A 21,504-nucleotide genomic window follows, 5' to 3' on the forward strand; every position below is an offset into this window, starting at 1 on the left:
TGTTTTCTTTAGTCATCGTTTATGCAAGATATACAGCTCCAGACTTTATGACTTCATTTTAATGTAATCAGGTTTGCCCTTTTATTGCCAAATTATTGCCAGTTAATTCAAAATGTGTTCGAAATATGTTAAATATGTTACTATACAATATTGTCTCTCGAATAATTTATCCTGTTTAAAAATACTGAACAATTAAGATCAAGAAAAGAGATGTACACATACATACTAAGGAGAAACTTGAGTGCAGATCAGCAAAGGTCAACAAGAAAAAAAATACACTGAGAACCAGATCAGGACACAGAGAGGGACTCCACCCAGAGGCAGAAAATAAAACAGAAAGCGAGAGAGAGGGAGAGGGAGGGAGGAAGGGGTTATGAAGCAATGAAATACTGAGATTAGGACCGCAGGAAATCTCTCTCTCTCTCTCTCTTTCTCTCTCTCTCTGTCTGCCTTTCTCTCAGCCAATGTACCTCCTTCAGAGCCCCTCCTCTCGTGTTGACATGGTTTCATTTGAATGTCTCTCTAAATACATCGCTTTTGCCCCTTGAGCTCTCAGTTGTAGTTGTGATCTGTTAACATGCTCATCTGACCCTGCAGGTGACAGGTGAATGAGCTGCTGCGTTCCGGACTGCGTTCCTGAGCAAACGGGAAGAAGAGGGAAAAAGCACAGGCTTGGATGTTCAGGACTTTCTGAGTATTTTGGCTCTGACTTGTTTGACCTGCTTTGTTAATGATTAGCATTTAAGTGGAAGAGGAAGGACTCTCTTGGGAACATGAATTTTCATTTAGTTTGTATTGTGTATTGAGATATTACCCAGTGCTTGCTATTCACACGCATGTGTGATTTTTGTTTTAAGAAATAACTTTTTCAAGTAGCTAATGGCTCATTAGTGTTGAACTGAACTTTTATTAAAATTAAACAATGAGGGACAGACTCTATTCTGGACAGTTCAAGGAACAAAGAACACAGGACATAAAAGCATCTTGACCAGCGGGCAACTTTGAATCATCCTTTGAGGCCAATCAAAATTTTGTAAGGACATTTTTATTGACAAATCAACATCTAATGGAAGGACAGCATAACTTGGTGCCATCATCGTGGCTATTTGCACTGCAGTTGTCTCTGCTTCTTCTGCCACCGATGGAAAGTGTGACCGTAGTACCATGGAAACCTTGTACAGGTGAGAAATTGCACATAACCCTTCTCATTTGCCCTCTAATAAACTGTATTTGCCTTCTGTTTGCTGTATGACACCAAACTGTTGATCTTTAAATCACTGAGTCTGGTACTACAAAGTTTTTATCTCTTTATCAGCAGACACTAAGAAAATGTGACTTCCTCTGTAATAAAAGTCTTCAGATTAGTCCAGATTGTATCTTGAATCCTCAATTTGAGTGTGTATTATGTGTATAAAAGAGTATTTCTTCAACTATCGACACTAATTACAACCATATCATTCACAATTGCGGTGAAAATTATTATTTAAGACTCTTTTGTTCGTACTAGACTACTTTTATAGCTAGAATAAAGCAATGTTTATTCATCCTAATCGCACCCAATTAGATGACACTTTTTACACTTTTCACATAATTACAAAATTATACGTCAATTAGAAATGATGGAAAAAAAAAAGATTTCTCTTTGTTAGGGACAAACTTGGTGTTATGGTGGAAATTATACTGAGAGACAGTCACAATATTGAGAAAATTTCATTTTCACACAGTAAAATTGAATTTGTCATACAATGAAAAAACACAACGGATGTCAATAGGGAACAGAAACTGTTGACTTTCCAACATTCTCTAAAATATCTTTTGTGTTTGGAACAGCTTGATGGTAAGTAAATGATGACAGATTTTCATTTTTGGTTGAACTATCCCTTTAATCGAAGAAATGAATGCTTACTAATTTGTAAAATGTGTGCCACACAAATGCTTTTACTATGAGAGATGGGCAACTACACAAGACTGGTGGTGTATCCATGTTGTCATGCTGATTCACGGCTTGGTCTCTAAAATGGAAAAATGTAAAACTCTTCCCAAACCCGGCGACATCCCTAGGGCTTAAATTTTCCCATTTTCATACCACGAAGGCAATTACATTAGATACCAATGCAAAAAGAAATGAGAAAATGAAAAGTGCTAATATGAGAAAGAATTTACCAGAACATCACCAAAGTAAATTCCTGAAGTGGTATTTTAAAATATTGCTTTTTTATGTCAAGAGCAAACCATCTAAACGGTCCATAATTAGGGCAATGAGCTCAGCTGAAGGACTGTTATTACAATAGAAGCTGTAAATACCACAATAATGTGGATGAACCAAAGAATGCTGAGAATGTTTAGGGAACTGCAGTCTTGTCACCGAACATCTATAGATGACATCTTTTTGCCATCAGTGTGTGTGTTCTCATTTGAAGCATCCTTGATTTGTAGTCTGAGAATTAAGAAAGTAAGTAAAACATAAATTCAAGAGTATCAGTTGAAACTTATTTATGCTGTTGCTAAATACATCGCTTTACATAGTTTAGATTAAAACTATGTATATTATTGAAGAAAACAATGGTCATATGAAGTCATAGAGATGGGAAGCTAATAAAAACACTACAAATTTTTATAACCATGCCATTGAATATATGAATGACAGTAAATTAAATAAGGGTTGTTTTAAGTTCTGTGAACCTGGGAGAGCTGATAAATATTCTGTCTCCCCCTCTTTCCTCTGTATATTTTGCATGGAAGGAAATTTGCATAGTTTGGGAGATAAACTATATCAAGAGCTATTCCCATCCGCAGATGCAAAAATACATTGGCCACCAAAAGTATTCAGATTCTAAAGCCACATGAATGGATTTTATAGCCTTCCTGTGTACTGTAACTTAATCATGCTGTTAGCAATGCCATGGTCATGGGTTTGCATGTTTTCCCAAGAAATGTGATAAAATGTGTACAAATACATCAATGTAAATAGCATTTAATAACAACGTATAAAATCATATGCTTTTTAATTTAAGGACTGATGGCACAAGCATACTTTTCAAACATTTCACAAAGAGATTTATTTTCTGGTTTTAAAAAACACAATTGTGAGTGAGCCCACTCCCTTGGATGAGAAGCAACCCCACACATGAATGGTCTCAGGATGCTTTACTGTTGGCATGACACAGGACTGATGGTAGCGCTCACCTTTTCTTCTCCGGACAAGCCTTTTTCCAGATGCCCCAAACAATCGGAAAGAGGCTTCATCGGAGAATATGACTTTGCCCCAGTCCTCAGCAGTCCATTCGCCACTTTTTGCAGAAGATCAATCTGTCCCTGATGTTTTTTTTGGAGAGAAGTGGCTTCTTTGCTGCCCTTCTTGACACCAGGCCATCTTCCAAAAGTCTTGGCCTCACTGTGCGTGCAGATGCGCTCACACCTGCCTGCTGCCATTCCTGAGCAAGCTCTGCACTGGTGGCACTCCGATCCCGCAGCTGAATCCTCTTTAGGAGACGATCCTGACGCTTGCTGGACTTTTTCTTGGATGCCCTGAAGCCTTCTTAACAAGAATTGAACCTCTTTCCTTGACGTTCTTGATGATCCTATAAATTGTTGATTTAGGTGCAATCTTAGTAGCCACAATATCCTTGCCTGTGAAGCCATTTTTATGCAATGCAATGATGGCTGCACGCATTTCTTTGCAGGTCACCATGGTTAACAACGGAAGAACAATGATTTCAAGCATCACCCTCCTTTTAACATGTCAAGTCTGCCATTCTAACCCAATCAGCCTGACATAATGATCTCCAGCCTTGTGCTGGTCAACATTCTCAACTGAGTTAACAAGACCATTACTGAAATTATCTCAGCAGGTCCTTTAATGACAGCAATGAAATGCAGTGGAAAGTTTTTCGGGATTAAGTTAATTTTCATGGCAAAGAAGGACTATGCAATTCATCTGATCACTCTTCATAACATTCTGGAGTATTTGCAAATTGCTATTATAAAAACTTAAGCAGCAACTTTTCCAATTTCCAATATTTATGTAATTCTCAAAACTTTTGTCCACGACTGTACATTAAAGGCCCAGAAAGATATTAAGGACATGGATAAAATAATCCATGTGACATCAGTGGTTCAACCATAATTTTATGAGGTTAAATGAATACTTTTTGTGTGACTTTTTTTGTGTGTGTCAGTTTTCACCGCATGTTCACGATAGTACCACGATGCATGCGTGATATGGTCGAAGACTGACAAAAAAGAAGAAATTGTTGAATAAAGTCATTATTTTTGTTTTCTTTGCACACAAAAAGTATTCACTTAACATTCATAAAATCCTGGTTGAACCACTGATGTCACATGGACTATTTTATCAATGTCCTTACTACCTTTTTGGGCCTTGAACGTGTCAGTTGCGTTCCTGTCTATGCAGATCCTAAGGCTCATCAAATTTCATCAAAGAAATCTAAATTTGTGTTCCAAAAATGAACAAAGGTTTTATGTGTTTGGAACAACATGAGGGTGAGTAATTAATGACTGTCCCTTTAATGGAATCAAGGTAGTCTGTAATACCTGGAGAAATCCATCCATTAGTGTTCCCATTTTCAGTGGTAGTTATTTGGCTGGCTCACACAAATTCTGAAGTATGCCACCTTCTTGCTTTTATCTTCACTAATGGCCACTCAATTCTAGGCATAGAAGTTTTTGAGGCAATCACCTAAGTAATAAAATCATAATTACCACTACACGGAAAATAATGTCGTGACAAAGCTGATTGTTTGATGGCATTTAAAGAACACACACAGTTCAAAATCCTTGAAAGGGTGTAGTTACAGCATTTACCAACAGGGACTGACTAGACAATGTGCTAATTAGCCAATTACTCAACTTGTTTCTTCAGTTTCTCTCTTTAATCTTTCTCCTCTCCCTTTCCAGATCTCCGTCCAGTGGACCTGTTGTCTCGAGTGCTGCCTCATAATGGAGAGACTATGTCTGGGGTCCGTATGGTGCAGGAGGGAGGTGCTCGTGGGGTCCAGTTCTTCAGTCCTACGCAGGCACACACCTTTCCATCGTCTCAGCTCTTCATTAACTGCCCTCATTTCCCTGCAGAATTCTCCATAGTGGCCACTGTAAAAGTGTCTCACACCAGAATAAAGGTATGCTCATAAAGACATAGACTTTTAAAGACATCTAATGCACAGCTCCGCCAAGGGTCAGATGCTTGCGTCCAGGTCAGCTGAATTATTGTAGAAAGAAAAATACAAATTTCTAATTTGCGAATAGATATTTTAGTCTTAACTCAAGCAGGGCTGCACTCTGGTGTATTATATATTCATGTGATAATTTCACTTGGACTCAAATTTTCCCTAAACTTGTAAACTTTTAGCCCAGTCTTCCGTACAGAACCACTTGCTTCAGGTCCTTCCACAACATTTCAATTGGTCCAGACTTTGACTCGACTATTCCAAAACATCAACTTTGTTCTTCTTTAACCATTCTTTGGTAGAATGACTTATGTGCTTGGCATCATTGTCATGCTGCATGACTCACTTTCTCTTGAGATTCAGTTCTCGAATAGATGTCTTGACATTTTCCTTTAGAACTTGCTGGTATAATTCAGAATTCATCGTTCCATCAATGATGGCACGCTGTCCTGAACCAGATGCAGCAAAACAGCCCCAAACCATGATACTACCACCACCACCACCACCACTATGTTTCACAGAAGGTTCTTATGCTGGAATGCTGTGGTTTTCTTTCTACATAAACATAACGCTTATTTAAACCAAAAAGTTATATTTTGGTCTCATCCATCCTCAGAACATTTCTCCAATAGCCCTCTGGCTTATCCACATGATCTTTAGCAAACTGCAGATGGGCAGCAATGTTCTTTTTTGAGAGGAGTGGCTTTCTCCTTGCAACTCTGCCATGCACACCATGATTGCTTGGTGTTCTCCTGATGGTGGATTAATGAACATTAATATTAGCCAATGTGAGAAAGGCCTTTACTTGCTTAGAAGTTTTGCAACTTTGCAGACTATTACACGTCTTACTTTTAGAGTGATCTTTGTTGGTCAGCCACTCTGGAGGGTAACAATGGTCTTAAATTTCCTCCATTTGTACACAAACTGTCTGACTGTGGATTTGTGGAGTCCAAACTCTTTAGAGATGGTTTTGTAAACTTTTCCACCCTATTGAGCAACAACAATATTTTTCTGAGGTTCTCAGAGATCTCCTTTCTTCATGCCATGATTCACTTCCACAAACATGGTTTGAGTTTGCTAGATCCCTGTTCTTTAAATAAAATAGGGCACACATTGACACCTGGTAGTCATCCCATGGATTAAAAACCTATGAACAGACTCTAATTTCACCTTCAAATTAAATACATATTTCTGCCATGAAACTCTAGGTGATGTAGGCTCATGGGTTGTTAACATAACTGATAATATCACAGAGTTATATGACTTGGCACAAGCTGATTGGTTCATGTTGTGTACACAACCAATGAGCTTGCAGCTATTTAAATGGCTGGTAGAATTCACTTCAGCATTTCCCAGCGCGCTTTCAAAGTTCCTCTGAAACCCTCCACCTTCCCCAGCTCCACCTGTATAGATCTGCTACGGGTTATTGTCTGCTATTTGTGCAGCAGCAGTATGTCTTAACTACTCACAGCACTGTATCGCCATATACTTTGGCAGAAGCAGCAGCAGAAATAATCTACAACTACAGCAATAACCAACAGCAGCAGCAATTCAGCAGCAGCAGCGTAGCAGATCTATTCTACCAAGACCACATACAATAATATTGTCATATCCAGATGATAGATCTGCTAATCCTGGAGATCTACGTACTTTTCCCACTCAAAGATATGTAACATTGGATTATTTTCCAGAATAAATAAATAAAGAAGTATATATTTTTGTCTCAACTGTTACATAGGATTGTTTTGTCAACTTTCAGGGCTTTTGGGTCATATGTGTGCAGAAATATAGAAAATTCGAAAGGGTTCACAGACTTTCAAACACCACTGTGTATGTGTATATAAATCTACCAGTCAAATGTTTTTTAACAGTAAGATTTTTAATGTTTTAAAGTCTCTTATGCTGCATTTATTTGATCCAAAGTACATTTTGCTAGTCAAAAACATGTTGAAAACAGCAAATTATATATTTTTTCAGGTTTCTTTGATGAATAGAATGTGCAGAAGAACAGCATTTATCTGAAATAGATTTTTTTGTAACATAATAAATATCTTTATCATCACTTTTGATCCATTTAAAGCATCTTTGCTAAATAAAAGTATTCATTTCTATAATTTCTTACCCCCCAAAATTAATAAATAAATAAATAACTAAAAAAACATACTGACTCCAAGCTTTTGAATGGTGTAGTGTATAATGTTACAAAAGCTTTTCAGTTCAGATGAATGCTGATCTTTAGATCTTATTATTCATCAAAAAATCCTGAAAAAAGTACTTAACTGTTTTAAATGTTAATAATAATAATAGTAATAAAAATGTTTATTTAACAGCAAATCAGCATATTGGAATGCTTTCTGAAGGATCATGTAACACTAAACACTGGAGTAATGATGCTGAAAATTCAGTTTTGATCACAGGAATAAGTTACATCTTAAAATGTATTCAAATAGAAAACAGTTATTTTAAATGGTAAAAAATATTTCAAATTTTTAAATGCAGGTCTGGTGACTTTAAAAAAAAACATTAAAAATCTTACTGTTCAACAACTTTTAACTGGTAGTGTAAATAATAGTATCTCAAATTTTCAATGATACTTAACAGTGAATATTTCGAATTTGAAAAAAAAACTTTGTTTTATATAACTCACTTACAACATATAGTTTGCATTTACGTGTCTCTGAACTCAATCTATGCTCGCTGTCTTTCAGAGGAATGAGTACTTGTTCGCTGTGGTGAAGGAGGATGTCGATCAACTCCTGATTGGCCTGCGTTTCTCTAAAGAGAAAGTCCATCTCATCTATCAGGGCTCAATGGGGAGGCAGCGTCTTAGCTTTAAAAGAATCCGGCTCACGGATAACCACTGGCACAGCATAGTGTTAGCCGTCAGCGGTCACCATGCCACCCTCACCCTGGACTGCGGCATCCCACTGGAACTGTGAGTCTGTAGAAAGTAGAAGACCCTATTCACAACATGACATAGGCATCTATATGAATGAGCAAATTTAATTTTATTACATGGCTACTAGTATTCAAAACAGTGAAGTACATGATATTTATTGTTGTATAGTGAGTAATGTACTTTCCCTAATGGGTTTCAGGATCCATAAACAGCCATTTCCCTCTGATCTCAGCACCAATGGCTCCAGGTTTCACATTGGAAGTCGAAGAAAGTGGAAAGGCCTATTCTCTGTAAGCGTTGCATTTTGATATTGCTTATTATTTTGCTTTATTTAAAATACGTACTAGCATACGTGCAAATATATTGTTGGTCAGATGATGATCTGTCTTCTTTCTCAAAGGGTTTACTGCGCCAACTCGTCCTTTTGCCTGGATCAGATGCAACACCACGTGTTTGTCCCTCTTTCAGACCATCACTAGTTGAGCTTTCCATCCCTACAATTCTGTCAAACCTGCCCGTGAAATCCCAAACGAATGACGTCCTGGGCCCTCCATATGGTAAAACAAAATTTTAAAATGAAAATATGTTAAGGTTAAATAAATCATAAACTAAAAATAAATATATTTAGCAACATAAATAAAGGCATGTCATTCCAAACCTTTAAGACTGTAATTCAAAGGGAGAAGTTTTCAACAATTATAACTGATGCTATCACTGAATATATATGATTAAGGGCATAATAAACGTTAAAACAGAGATGCTTATAGGAAAATATGCTGTTTAAACATTAACACAGCCAATGCTAACACTAAGTTACAATGAACCATTGCAAAAAAATTATTGTATCATGACTGGAGCCATGGACAACATTTGAAGAAAAGAACAGATCTGTGGTGTGGAAGACCACACTGATGACATATCGCCTGTGGTTGGATTGAATTATGGTCCCAAACTAAACATCTGACACTTGTTTCACTCTGAAAAGGAAAACAGAGGTTCTGCCGCTTGCAGTGAGAGCTGTCAGTGATTGAGTGGGTGTGGGCGATGAGGGGGTTTACGCTGGCACACATCTGGGGCATGACAAACAATGCTGTGTTTATATCATTTGTACTGACAATTTAAATTAGCTAATGGTGACTTTGATCTAGATTACATACTTTGGGTAATACTTTAACACCCTCACAGCCTGAGCTGAGTAGATAGATAGTTTCGCCTGTTATGAAGTGCAGATCCATTACAAATGGAATTTCATTACCATATCAAAAATATATTTTACTAAACCATTAATCAGAGATTTCATCAAAAACATATTTTAATGTAATTCAACAAGAAATGTAACTTTAACGTAAACATATTTGCTCAGTATGTTTGCATTCTCATTTCATTGTTCAGAGACGGAGGTCCGTGTCACTTTGGGATCTAAACCAGCATGCACTGCGGCAGAGCAGGGACAACTCTGGTTTGACACTCTTAAAAGAGGCCTTTTCTTATGTGATGGTGCATACTGGCACTCTATGCTCCAAGGTAGGTTTAGCTCACTTTTAGATACAAATTTGTCCCCAAAATATAGTTAAGTAGGTACACACACTTCCAGTTGAAGCCAAAAGTTTACATACACCTTGCAGAATCTGCAAAATGTTCATTATTTTACCAAAATAAGAGACATCATACAAAATGCATGGTATTTTTTATTTAGTACTGGCCTGAATAAGATATTTCACATTTACATATAGTCCACAAGAGTTGAATTTATAAAAATTACCCTGTTCAAAAGTTTACGTACACTTGATTCTTAATGATGTGTTGTTACCTGGATGATCCACAGCTGTTTTTTTTTTTTTTGTTTAGTGACAGAAAAATCTGTCAGGTCGCACAAATTATTTGTTTATCCAGCATTTTTGTGCATTTGAACCCTTTCCAACAATGACTGTATGATTTTTATATTCATCTGAGGGACTCATATGCAACTATTACAGAAGGTTCAAAAGCTCACTGATGTTTCAGAAGGAAAAACGATGCATTAATCTTTTGAAAGTTGCAGATCAGGCTAAATTTAAGTTTTTTCTTCGTCTTCTGGGAAACATGTAAGTATCTTCTGTAGTTTCTGAAAATGTACAAAAAATTTTTTTACAAATCTACATTCTGTTCAAAAGTTTTCACCCCTGGCTCTAATTTCATTGTTTTTCCTTCTGAAGCATCAGTGAGCATTCGTAATAGTTGCATATAAGTCCCTCATTTGTTCTTAGTGTGAAAAGATGGACCTCAAAATTAAACAGTCATTGTTGGAAAGGGTTCAAATACACAAAAATGCTGAAAAACCAAAGAATTTGTGAATGATCCCTATTATTTTGGTATAATGAATAACATTTTGCAGATTCTGTGTTAAACTTTGACTTCAACTGTATCTTTATACATACTGTAGCTATACTTTATACATAGAGCTCTACTGTAGTTTCTTTCGACAGTCTAAACAATCACGCAGCAGAGATTTGCTAGAGTCTGCCGTTTAAATTTAGAAAATCATGTTACATTTACCATGCATTATTTATATAAATCTCATATCTTATAATAATTCATAACAATAAGCATAATGGATCAGTTCCTTTACCAAAAAGTCCTGTGGCAATGGTGATGATATCAGAGGGTAATGACATGGTATTTTATAATTTCCATGAAAAAAAACCTGAGATTGTTTTAATCATGTACCTTTTTGTTTGTTATGCCAGATGAAGACTCAACTACTCTTTTTTTTATGCAATTCAATCTACAGAAAAAGACCGGCTAGACTATGTAGATGATTACCAGGACCTCTACACCACCTCAGAGACGCTGGACATTGAGCTTTTCCAGATTCCCTCTTTTGGGCTGTTTGCTGCTATGGCTCATCGGGCCAACAAACCAGGATCTGCCATCTACCGCTGGAACCACGGCCATTTCCAGCTCTACCAGAACATCAGCACCTTTAAGGCCCAGGCATGGAAGCAATTCACTATAGGGAGGAAGGTGAGAAAAGACAATGTTGTCAAAGTCTGAAACTTTATAGTGGCACAGCAGTCAAGTAAAAAGAATTGCCAAATACAATGAATATTGATTTTAGACATTTTACTCATTTCAAGTTAATTACATTTTTTAAACCAAAGTGTCTAATATTTAAAAAATATGGAAGCCCATTTCCGCCGCAAAATAAAAAATAAAAAAGGTAATTGCGACTTTTTATCTCACAATTTTGACTTTTTTTTCTCGCTATTTCAAGTTTACATCTCGCAATTCTGACTTTTTTCTCAGAACTATGAGATATAAATACACAACTGCGTGTTATATAGTCAGATTTGCTAGATGTAAAGTCAGAATTGTGGGATATAAACTCACAATTGCGAGAAATAAAGTAATTCTGACTTTTTTCTCAGAATTGCGAGTTTGTATCTTTTTCTCAGAATTGTGAGATCCAGTTCTGAGGAGAAAAAAAGACTATTATGTTCACAGAATTGCGAGTTTATATCTCACAATTCTGACTTAATTTTTCAGAATTGCGAGTTTATATCATGCAATTGCGACTTTAGTTCTCAGAATTACAAGTTTATATTTCACAATTCTGACTTTATAACTCGCAACTGTGAGTTTATATCTCACAGTTCAGAAAAAAAGTCTGAATTGCAAGTTTATATCACACAGTTCTGAGAAAAAAGTCAGAATTGTGAGATAACAAGTCACAATAACCTTTCTTAATTTTTTTACTGAATGGTGGAAACAGGCTTCAATAAAAAATATTTGATAATATTAGTCTGCAAAATTAAAATCGCTGTACTGATTAACCTGATTAAGGTTATTTTATTTTATATATTTTAAATTAAATTAAATTCAATTCAATTCAATTTTAAATTAAATTAAATTTTAATGAATTTAAATCCATTATGTTAAATTCAATGAATGTTTTAGTAATAATTGTGTCTTATTAAAAACAACCTTTATAGAACAGGAAAAAGGAGGGAAAAAGAGACAAAACTATCATAGTTCATAAAAATAATAGTTCAGAATATATATATATATATATATATATATATAAGCTTAAAAAGGGTCACACCAGTGACATTGAAACGTGCTAAATATAGAGGACTTGAATTTGCTGTTAAACAGGCAAAGCTTGTTCAGTGCAGCTGTAGAGAACAGTGATTGGCACTTCATTAGGGAAGAATTACTGGCAGAAAAAGCCTAAGGTGAAATGTTAAGAGAGACTCACAGTCAGGAAATGGGGTAAGGGGCAGGTAAGAACTGAGACTAGATTTTGAGATACACTAGACGTGGTTCAGTAGCATGAGTGTGATCTGAACATTTTCCACTCAATCATGCAGAGAGCACAGAGAACAGACTTTACACTGCATTGCAGGAGACAGGTGTGTTTTGATGTGGTGTTTTTTACACGTATGCAATAACTTTAAATCACTAGTGTAGTCAATCACAGAAATTAATTTCAAGTCTGATGCATTGCCTTCCCTGAATGAATCACTTATACACATCTGTCTGTCTGCAGTGTAATTGTTTAGTCTTAATTATATCATACAGATCTTGAATTATAAAGAATAGGAAGTAATAAAAGTTCTTTGTTGAAACCTGCAGCCCCTTACGACTATTATCATCCTCATTATATCACAGAGTTTGTATTTCTATCACTTAAAACATCACTAAACTCTTTGCCTGAGTGAAATTATGACTCATACTAGGCTATATGGTATAGTATATCTAGCACCTGATCTTCACGCTGTTCTAAATTTAGCAAGCTGGATTCATGATAGCCAAATGCCAGGCTGATTGATAAGTGTAACTTTATCTCTGTTTGTCTCTATCAGGCTCATTTATCACTATGTGTGTTGTATGTGTGCCAGATATTCTTGGCGGTGTCAAACTCCGTGGGCCCGGCGGATGGAGAGCGAGAGCTGTCTGTGATCTATAGATGGAGTAATAAGAGGCTGAAGTTTGTGCGTTATCAGACCCTGGAGACGCACAGCGCTCGTGACTGGGAGGCCTTTCATATTAATAATGAAGCTTTTTTAGCTGTGGCTAATCACCGAACAGGTTGGTCCAACAATGGTGTACTGGGGCTGCTCCAAATGATTCCTTGGTGCCTAACTAGGCTCATTTAACTGTCTAAAATAGTGCTAAATGGTTCTCAGTTCACCCCACACCAGAAACATTCGCAGAAGTATTTTTATTCATACGAATTTTTAATTCATGTCTTTCCAAAACCATATGACTTCCTTTCATCTGTTAGCACAAAATATTTGATATTTAAAGATATGTTTGCAATGAACGCAAGAATATTGTATGAAAGCCTATGGAAGCTCGTTTCTGCCACTGAATAAAAAACAAAAAAGGTAATTGTGACTTTTTATCTTACAATTCTGACTTTTTTCTTGCAACTGCGAGTTTACATTTCAGAATTTAGTGATACAAACTCGCAATTCAGACTTCTTTTTTTTTCAGAATTATGAGATATAAACTCGCAATTTTAAGAAGCAAAGTTGCGATTCTGAGAAATAGAGTCAGAATTGAAAGATATTAAGTCACAATTTTGACTTTTTTTCCTCTTAATTTTGAGTTTGGATCTCGTAGTTTCTCAGAATTCACAACTGCGTGTTATAAAGTCCAATTTTGAGAGGGAAAAAGACTGATGCTCTTAGAATTGCGAGTTTATATTTTACAATTCCGACTTAAAACTTGCAATTGCATGTTATGAAGTCAGAATTGCGAGATATAAACTCAAAATTCTGAATTTTTCTCACAATTTTGAGTTTGGATCTTGCAAATCTGACCTTTTTCTCACAATTGCGAGTTTATATCTAGCAATTCTGACTTTTTTCTCGAAATTCTTACTTTATTTGTCAGATTTGTGAGATAATTCTGACTTTTTTTCTCGAAATTCTTACTTTATTTCTCAGATTTGTGAGATATAAACTCACAATTGCGAGTTTTAAAGTCTAATTTTGAGGGGGAAAAATGACTGATATTCTCAGAATTGTGAGTTTATATCTTACAATTCTGATTTAAAACTTGCAATTGCATGTTATAAAGTCAGAATTGCGAGATATAAAATCACAAATTCTGACTTTTTCTCACAATTTTGAGTTTGGATCTCGCAGTTCTGACCTTTTTCCTCAGAATTGTGAGATATAAACTCACAATTGCGAGTCCAATTTTGAGGGAGAAAAAAGACTGATTTTCTCAGAATTGTGAGTTTATATCTTACAATTCTGACTTAAAACTTGCAATTGCGTATTATAAAGCCAGAATTGCGAGATATAAAGTCACAATTCTGACTTTTTCTCACAATTTTGAGTTTGGATCTTGCAATTCTGACCTTCTTCTTGCAATTGCGAGTTTTTGTCTCGCAATTCTGACTTTTTTCTTGAAATTCTAACTTTTCTTAGAATTGTGAGATATAAACTCACAATTGCGAGTTATAAAGTCCAATTTTGAGGGGAAAAAAAGACATATTTTCTCAGAATTGTGAGTTTATATCTTACAAAAAACTTTATATCTTGCAATTCTGACTTTATAACAGGCAATTGCAAGATTTAGAGTCACAATTCTGACTTTTTCTCGCAATTTTGAGTTTGGATCTCGCAATTCTGACTTTTTTCTTGAAATTCTGCTTTTTTTCTCAGAATTGTGAGATATAAACTCACAACTGCGAGTTATAAAGTCCAATTTTAAGGGGAGAAAAAGACTGATGTTCTCAGAATTGGGAGTTTATATCTTCCAATTCTGACTTAAAACTTGCAATTGCATGTTACAAAGTCAGAATTGCGAAATATAAAGACACAATCCTGAATTTTTCTCTCAATTTTGAGTTTGGATCTCACAATTCTGACTTTTTTCTTGAAATTCTGACTTTTTTCTCAGAATTGTGAGATATAAACTCTGCAAGTTATAAAGTCCATTTTGAGAGGGAAAAAAGAAGGATGTTCTCTGAATTGTGAGTTTATATCTTACAATTCTGACTTAAAACTTGTAATTGCATGTTATAATATAAGTCAGCATTGCGAAATACAAACTTGCAACTGCGAGAAAAAAAAGTCAGAATTGTGACTTTATATCCCGCCACTGAATAAAAAAAAAAAAAATGTAATTGTGACTTTTTATCTCGCAATTCTGACTTATGAGAAGTGGGCTTCCACAGAAGCCTGTTCTGTCACAGAATATATATATTTTTTAATTTCAACTTTTTTATCTCGCAGTTAAGAGTCAGAAGTGTGAGATATAAACTCTGACTTCTGAATTGTGACTTTCTTTCTAGCAATTCTGCGTTTATATATCACAATTCTGACTTTTTTTTCTTCTGAATTCTGAGTTTACATTTCGCAATTCTATGGAAGTCCATTTATACCATGGAATAAAACTTTACCTCACAATATTTCACTACTCTGATTTTTAATCTCGCTATTCTGAATTACAAGATATAAACTCAAAATTGTGAGATATAAACTCAGAATTAGATATAAACAAGCAATTCTTAGAAGAAATGTCAGAATTGTGAAATTAAAAAGTAACAATTACTTTTTTTATTTCATGGTGGAATAAAAAACATAATTGCAAAATGTTAACAGGGAAAAAAAATCAAGACATAAATATAAATTGTGAGATGTAAAAGTAAAAATGTGTGAATTTTTGTCTCGCAATTACACTTTTTTCCTCAAAAACTTATTTTCACTCTATTTGTAATCAAATAAATGTAGTCTTGCTAGCATAAAAGATTTCTTTACAAATACATAAAAAAAATTTTTTGTGTGGACTGATAGACTAACAGTCATCCCACTTAATATAATTTCAAACCCTTACATTATGTTCCTGTCATCCCTTTTAGAGAATGGCAATCACAACATTGACAGCGTTGTTTATAAGTGGAACCCAGGCACCAAGATATTTGAGGTGAACCAGACCATCTCGACATTAGGAGCTTACGACTGGGAGTTTTTCACCGTAGGACCCTACCACTTCCTAGCAGTGGCCAACGCATTTGACGGCACCTCCACCCAAACAGATTCATCAATCTATATCTGGCTTGGTGGAGCCTTTCAGCTTTTTCAGACTATAAGGGTGAGTTTATATAGCAATGCATTTCAAAATGCCTGTGATGGACGCTAAGGCTCTACACTGTAAAAAATGACCGTGAATTTAACTGTAAAAAACTGTAAAAATGCTACGGTATAGACCTGTGAAATGGTTAACGGTAAGTTCCCCTTCTATATACGGTGAAAAACTGTGCATGTAGTTTTACGGTACCATACCGTTTTTGGAAGTGGAAAAAGAACATACAATTTACAGTGAATAACCGTAAATTGACATTACCAGAATTTGATGTTTTTTTGTTAAAATAACTTTTTCTTCTTAGTTTTTTCTTGGCAGTTTTGTACATTAGGGTTGTATGTTACATCTAATGTTGTTAAATTAATGTTTTTTGCATTATTTCAGTTTTATGTGTGTTACCATGATGGTGTTTAGTGTTTGTGTGAATGACACTGTGCACCTTCTACATATGTTATTTTTCAAAACCTCCTTGTGATGGGCCTTGGCTCAACATGTGATGTTGTCATCACCACCTGCTTTTGGTGATTATCATTGTATTACAAAAGTTAAAAACAGATTTCAGTACTTTAAAAGGTTGTTACATTACCATTATATCAGTGAAATTACGGTATTTACCTGTAAATTTAACTGAAAACTGTAAAACCTAAAACATTGCTACCGTATTTTTTACGGTAAAATTCTGGCAACCACAGCTGCTGGTTTTTTACCGTAAATTTTACAGCTTTTTTTTTTTTTTTACAGTGTAGAACTTTCTGTCGGCTTAAAATCAAGTGGATCAATCTGAAACTTGATGATCATTTAGAACTTGTTTACTTTGAATGGAAATACTGGTGTAAATGAGGTACATTTCTATTCTGAGTTGCACATTAAGAAATATATTACAGGTAAATGAAGTGGAAAATCATGACACACACATGAAAAATGATGAATGATGGACTCATGTACAGGGTGTTTCCCAGTTACAGCATGTTATTTTACCTGACACCTGTTCTCACAGAATCACCTTGGGGCATCTGTAGTATTGCTGGGGTTGTTTAAGTATAGGGTGAACAGAAGCTTTAACCGCCGTAAAAGACCCTCAACTGTTACTGAAGAGATTTATTGTTTGAAATCCTGTTGTCACAAACTTTTCAGTCATCACTGCAAATGATTTTACTAGATACAATACATTTGTACTTAAAAAGGTTAAGATGAGATATTGAAAATGCTTGTTCATGTGTATTTGTGTGCATAACACCTAGAGGAAGAGATCTTTTCTCCATAAAACCGAGGAGAGTTTATGCACATTTTTTACTGACTGAAGTGGATGGTGAAACTCCAAAATAAAAAATAAAAACCTTCCAAGCTTTAAAATTAATAAACATACTTTAAACAATTAGATTTTAAAATTGATTATATAAGTCGCCATCCAATTTCTCATATGGAAAATAGCTGCTTGGAAAAATCCTTTTTTGTTTCACAGATAAAATAAAATTATGGTGATAATGGCATTTCTTTGGTAAACTATGCCTAAAAAAGGATGAATAGAACATGTTAATGTTTATAAAAAATACTAGAATTAGCAATCGGAAGTCAAATGAAAACGCAGTGGCTGCTTTCATTGAAGTCTATAAAAATGTTAAACATTTGCAGTCATTTTCTCTAAATCACTGATCCAAAGTACCTGTCAACAGACTTAACAAGACAGACTCACCTCTTGATGTTGTCAGCCGTTTCAGATGGGAATTTCCCTGTGTGCAGATGTGTTTTACAGGGGGGAAAAAGAACAAGAAGAGTTTTTTGTTAATATCAAGTGTTTAGATGATGTTACACTATAATTAAAATCTTGAGATCTTACCATCTAACAAAATCAAAGACACATATCACAGTGATGTGATACGGATGCCATGAAGTGGATGCAGTCAGTGTGAAATCAGCAGGACTGTGTTTCCAAAAATGTGTCACTACAACTGCCTTAACGTAGTGTAGAAATGAACTTATATTCAGAAAAACTGTAAAGCAGCCATTTGCCTCAACCTTTTATACATTGTAAAGGCAATGATAAATGCCATTGCAGCTTGAGTGCTTTGAAAAACTTATTGTTAATTCTAGACCAAAACCAAAAGTTTTGTTCTTTTCTCTAGACATTTGGGGCTACAGACTGGGAGATGTTTCAGATTGGAAACAGAGTCTTCCTAGCTGTTGCCAATGGACACATGCTGTGTGAGAGAGGACCGAGCCTCTATACCATCAACTCAACTATATATGAACTTGATATGACAACCAAGATGTTCCTCAAGTTCCAAGACATTGTAACATACAGGTAAAGCCTGAATTATTGTTTTTTGGAGGTTGAGAATTGATCATTTTCCACACTTTTTGACTTTATTTCCTGTATGACAGTGCGGTGGACTGGGAGTTCTTTTCGGTTGGAGATGAGCACTTCTTGGTTGTAGCCAACTCTTATGATGGATCGTCTTACTCTTTGAACAGTGTTATATACAGGTAATGATTGAAAGCCACCTCCTCCTGACTGAAGAACAATCTGTGGGAAAACTTGAAATCTACATTTCAGACTTAATGTTATAAGAACAGTTGTGAAGATATTACTTTTTTCTCCCCATCCTTCCTTCCTCACTTAAGTAAACCTGTACATTTCACTTAGGATTTTGAAATCAACAACAACAACAACAACAACAACAACAACAACAACAACAACAACAAACAATTTTCTGATATACAGTTGCAATCAAAATTATTCAAACCCATTGACCTGCAGGACATTTTGCTCCAGAGAACAAAATTTTATGAAAACAATTCAACAAAGACATCTGTAAACTATTGGAGAAAGTTTAATACACATTTGAGTAGTTCTGAGAATGTTAAGTTGATGAATAATGGAAATAAAAACAAGTTAGCTCTAAACATTCATGTTCAAAATTATTCAACCTCCAAAAGTTAAAATTCAAAAGTATTTATAACCTTTAATAAATGCTTTAGAAGCTTCTGTCACCTCTCTACTGCCATCTCTACCCATTCCTCACTTGAAAAAGCTTTAAGATCATTGATAATCTTTGGTTTTCACATTACCACTGCTTTTATCCAGTTCCACCAAATATTTTCAATAAGAATTAAATCTGAAGTCTGAACAGACCACTCAAGAACATTCTACGACCGAACCCTGAAGCAAGCTTAAGCAGATTTGGATGTATACTTTGGGATGGGTGTCCTGCAGGAAAGTCTATTGATCATCAGCTTCAGTCTTTTGACTAAAGGCATCACAATTCTTGCCAAAATGGCCAAATACTTAAAATAATCCATGATGTCCTTTATACAGTCAGGATTTCCACTTCCTGCAACAGTAAAACAAACAGGACAAATCCACCTCCAAGTTTGATGATGGAGATGGTGTTCTTCCATAGAATCCATAGGTCCAAAAAGTTCCAGTTTGGTCACATCACTCCATTAAACATTCTTCCTGAACTCCACAGGTCTATCCAAATGAATTTTAGCATGTTCAAGTTGGCCTTTTTGTTCTTCTTGGTCAAGAGTTGTATACAGCAAGATGCTTTAAAATGAAGGCCATACTTGTTCATTTACACTGCCCTCCAAAAGTTTGGAAACACCCCTGGCAAAGTGCGGTTTTGGACAATATCAGCATAGTGTGAATCATCTTTGGGCAATCCTTCAGGAGGCTTGGACTAATATATCAAGTCAGTCTTTGAATAAACTGACAGTTTGGATGCCCAGATCATGCAGAGCTGTAATAGCTGCTAATGGTGGATATCAGTGCAAAATGATCACAAATTAAAAAGAATTCATGCCAATATTGTCCAAAACCCCACTTTTCTAGGGCGTTTCCAAACTTTTGGAGGGCAGTGTAAATGAAGAAGTATGGCCTTCATTTTAAAGCATCTTGCTGAATACAACTCTGCATTGGTATTTTTCTCCCTCATTTTGTCGGGTCATCTTGCAAGTCTTTGGCTTTACATTGCAGGTTTTTCTCAGTTGCTCTGATCAAACATTTTAAAATATTGAGCTTTTTTGTTCAACGCCCTCAAAGGTTTTCTGGTACAACACATTTAGGAATAAGGCTGCCAGCTGTGTCAACCACAATTCTGAGATTATATCTCTCAATTTCTGAGAAAAAAGTAGTTAGAATTGCAAGATATATGATATACAATCAAAATTCTGACATTCTTTCTTGCAATATATTTCAATATAACACAAATCTCAATTATATCACATTCTGACATTTTTCATTTCCCTCTCAATTCTGTCTTTCTTCTAATATTCTGAAAAAAAGTAATTTTGCTTACAAAAGAATTGTAAGCAAAAAAGTCAAATTTGTAAGATAAAAAGTGACCTTTTTTAATTCTGTGAAGGAAATGGGCTTCTAAATAAGATTACAGTATATCAGTGTTAATAGCTATAATGACTATTGCAGCAAATGAAGATTTCTTTTTCATTTTTATTGTTTTTGTCTCTGATAGATGGCAGGGATATGAGGGTTTTGTTCCTGTTCATCGATTACCTACTATTGGATGCAGTGACTGGGAGTTCTTTACCTCAGCAGAGGGTTCATACCTGATGTACTCCAGTGCCAAAGCACCTCTCTCCAAAATCTTCAAGCTGAGAATCCACTGAGTGCACAAACAACTGCTCAGTTTTTCGCTTATTATTATCATATGCCACAGAAGTTGATAGAACTGAATTGTTCTCTTATGAACCACTACACTAACACTTTAACGAGAAGCTATTTAACGTCAGAGAAGTCAATCAAGCTGACAGTGGTGGATTATGGAATTTGATACTTCCTGAAAACTACCTCATCTGCATAAAAAGGACTGCCAAGATGCAAGAGGAAACTTTCAGGGGCGAATCTCTCAAATGTGTCTAGTTTTTAAATGACACTGGTTCAGCATGGACTAAGCCTATTCAGTTTCACTGGACATCCTGTGAATCCAGAAAGTAAAATGAGGGCACAGAACATTTAGACTCTGTGTAACTTTGAATAACTTTTATTTACAACATAAATCGTTTACTTTCTATAAATAGAGTACACTCATTTGTGGAAAGTGCCATACAATGCTTAATAAAGATTTTATCAATAATGTAAAATAATGTAATAAATAATGTTATTTATATGTAAAGAAAAATTTGTATTTTACCTCTTGTTCTTTGCACTACAATAAATTGATCTTACTTTACAGCTGTTTTATTAATGTTCATGTTTCACAGTTTCAAATATGAACATTTATGTGTAATACACTGATTTGGTATATAGGCCGTTTGTGTATAACAACAGATTTATTATATAAATACGTCATATTTAAACTACAGAACCCATCAAGCCAA

General features: G+C 35.3%; 1 protein-coding gene across 1 annotated transcript; it reads left to right on the plus strand.

The window, feature by feature from the left end:
* The first annotated feature begins 788 nt into the window (after positions 1 to 788).
* Positions 789 to 21,476, plus strand: tspeara (thrombospondin-type laminin G domain and EAR repeats a). Its single transcript, XM_073851505.1, has 12 exons — positions 789 to 1,181; positions 4,918 to 5,138; positions 7,895 to 8,121; positions 8,285 to 8,375; positions 8,486 to 8,642; positions 9,478 to 9,609; positions 10,856 to 11,088; positions 12,966 to 13,155; positions 15,944 to 16,176; positions 18,291 to 18,469; positions 18,550 to 18,651; positions 20,640 to 21,476. The coding sequence occupies exons 1-12, from the start codon at positions 1,067 to 1,069 to the stop codon at positions 20,791 to 20,793; spliced, it is 2,034 nt and encodes a 677-aa protein (XP_073707606.1). The 5' UTR covers positions 789 to 1,066; the 3' UTR covers positions 20,794 to 21,476.
* Positions 21,477 to 21,504: the final 28 nt, after the last annotated feature.

This window comes from Garra rufa, chromosome 12 (genome assembly GCF_049309525.1).
Source record: "Garra rufa chromosome 12, GarRuf1.0, whole genome shotgun sequence".
Lineage (NCBI taxonomy): Eukaryota > Metazoa > Chordata > Actinopteri > Cypriniformes > Cyprinidae > Garra > Garra rufa.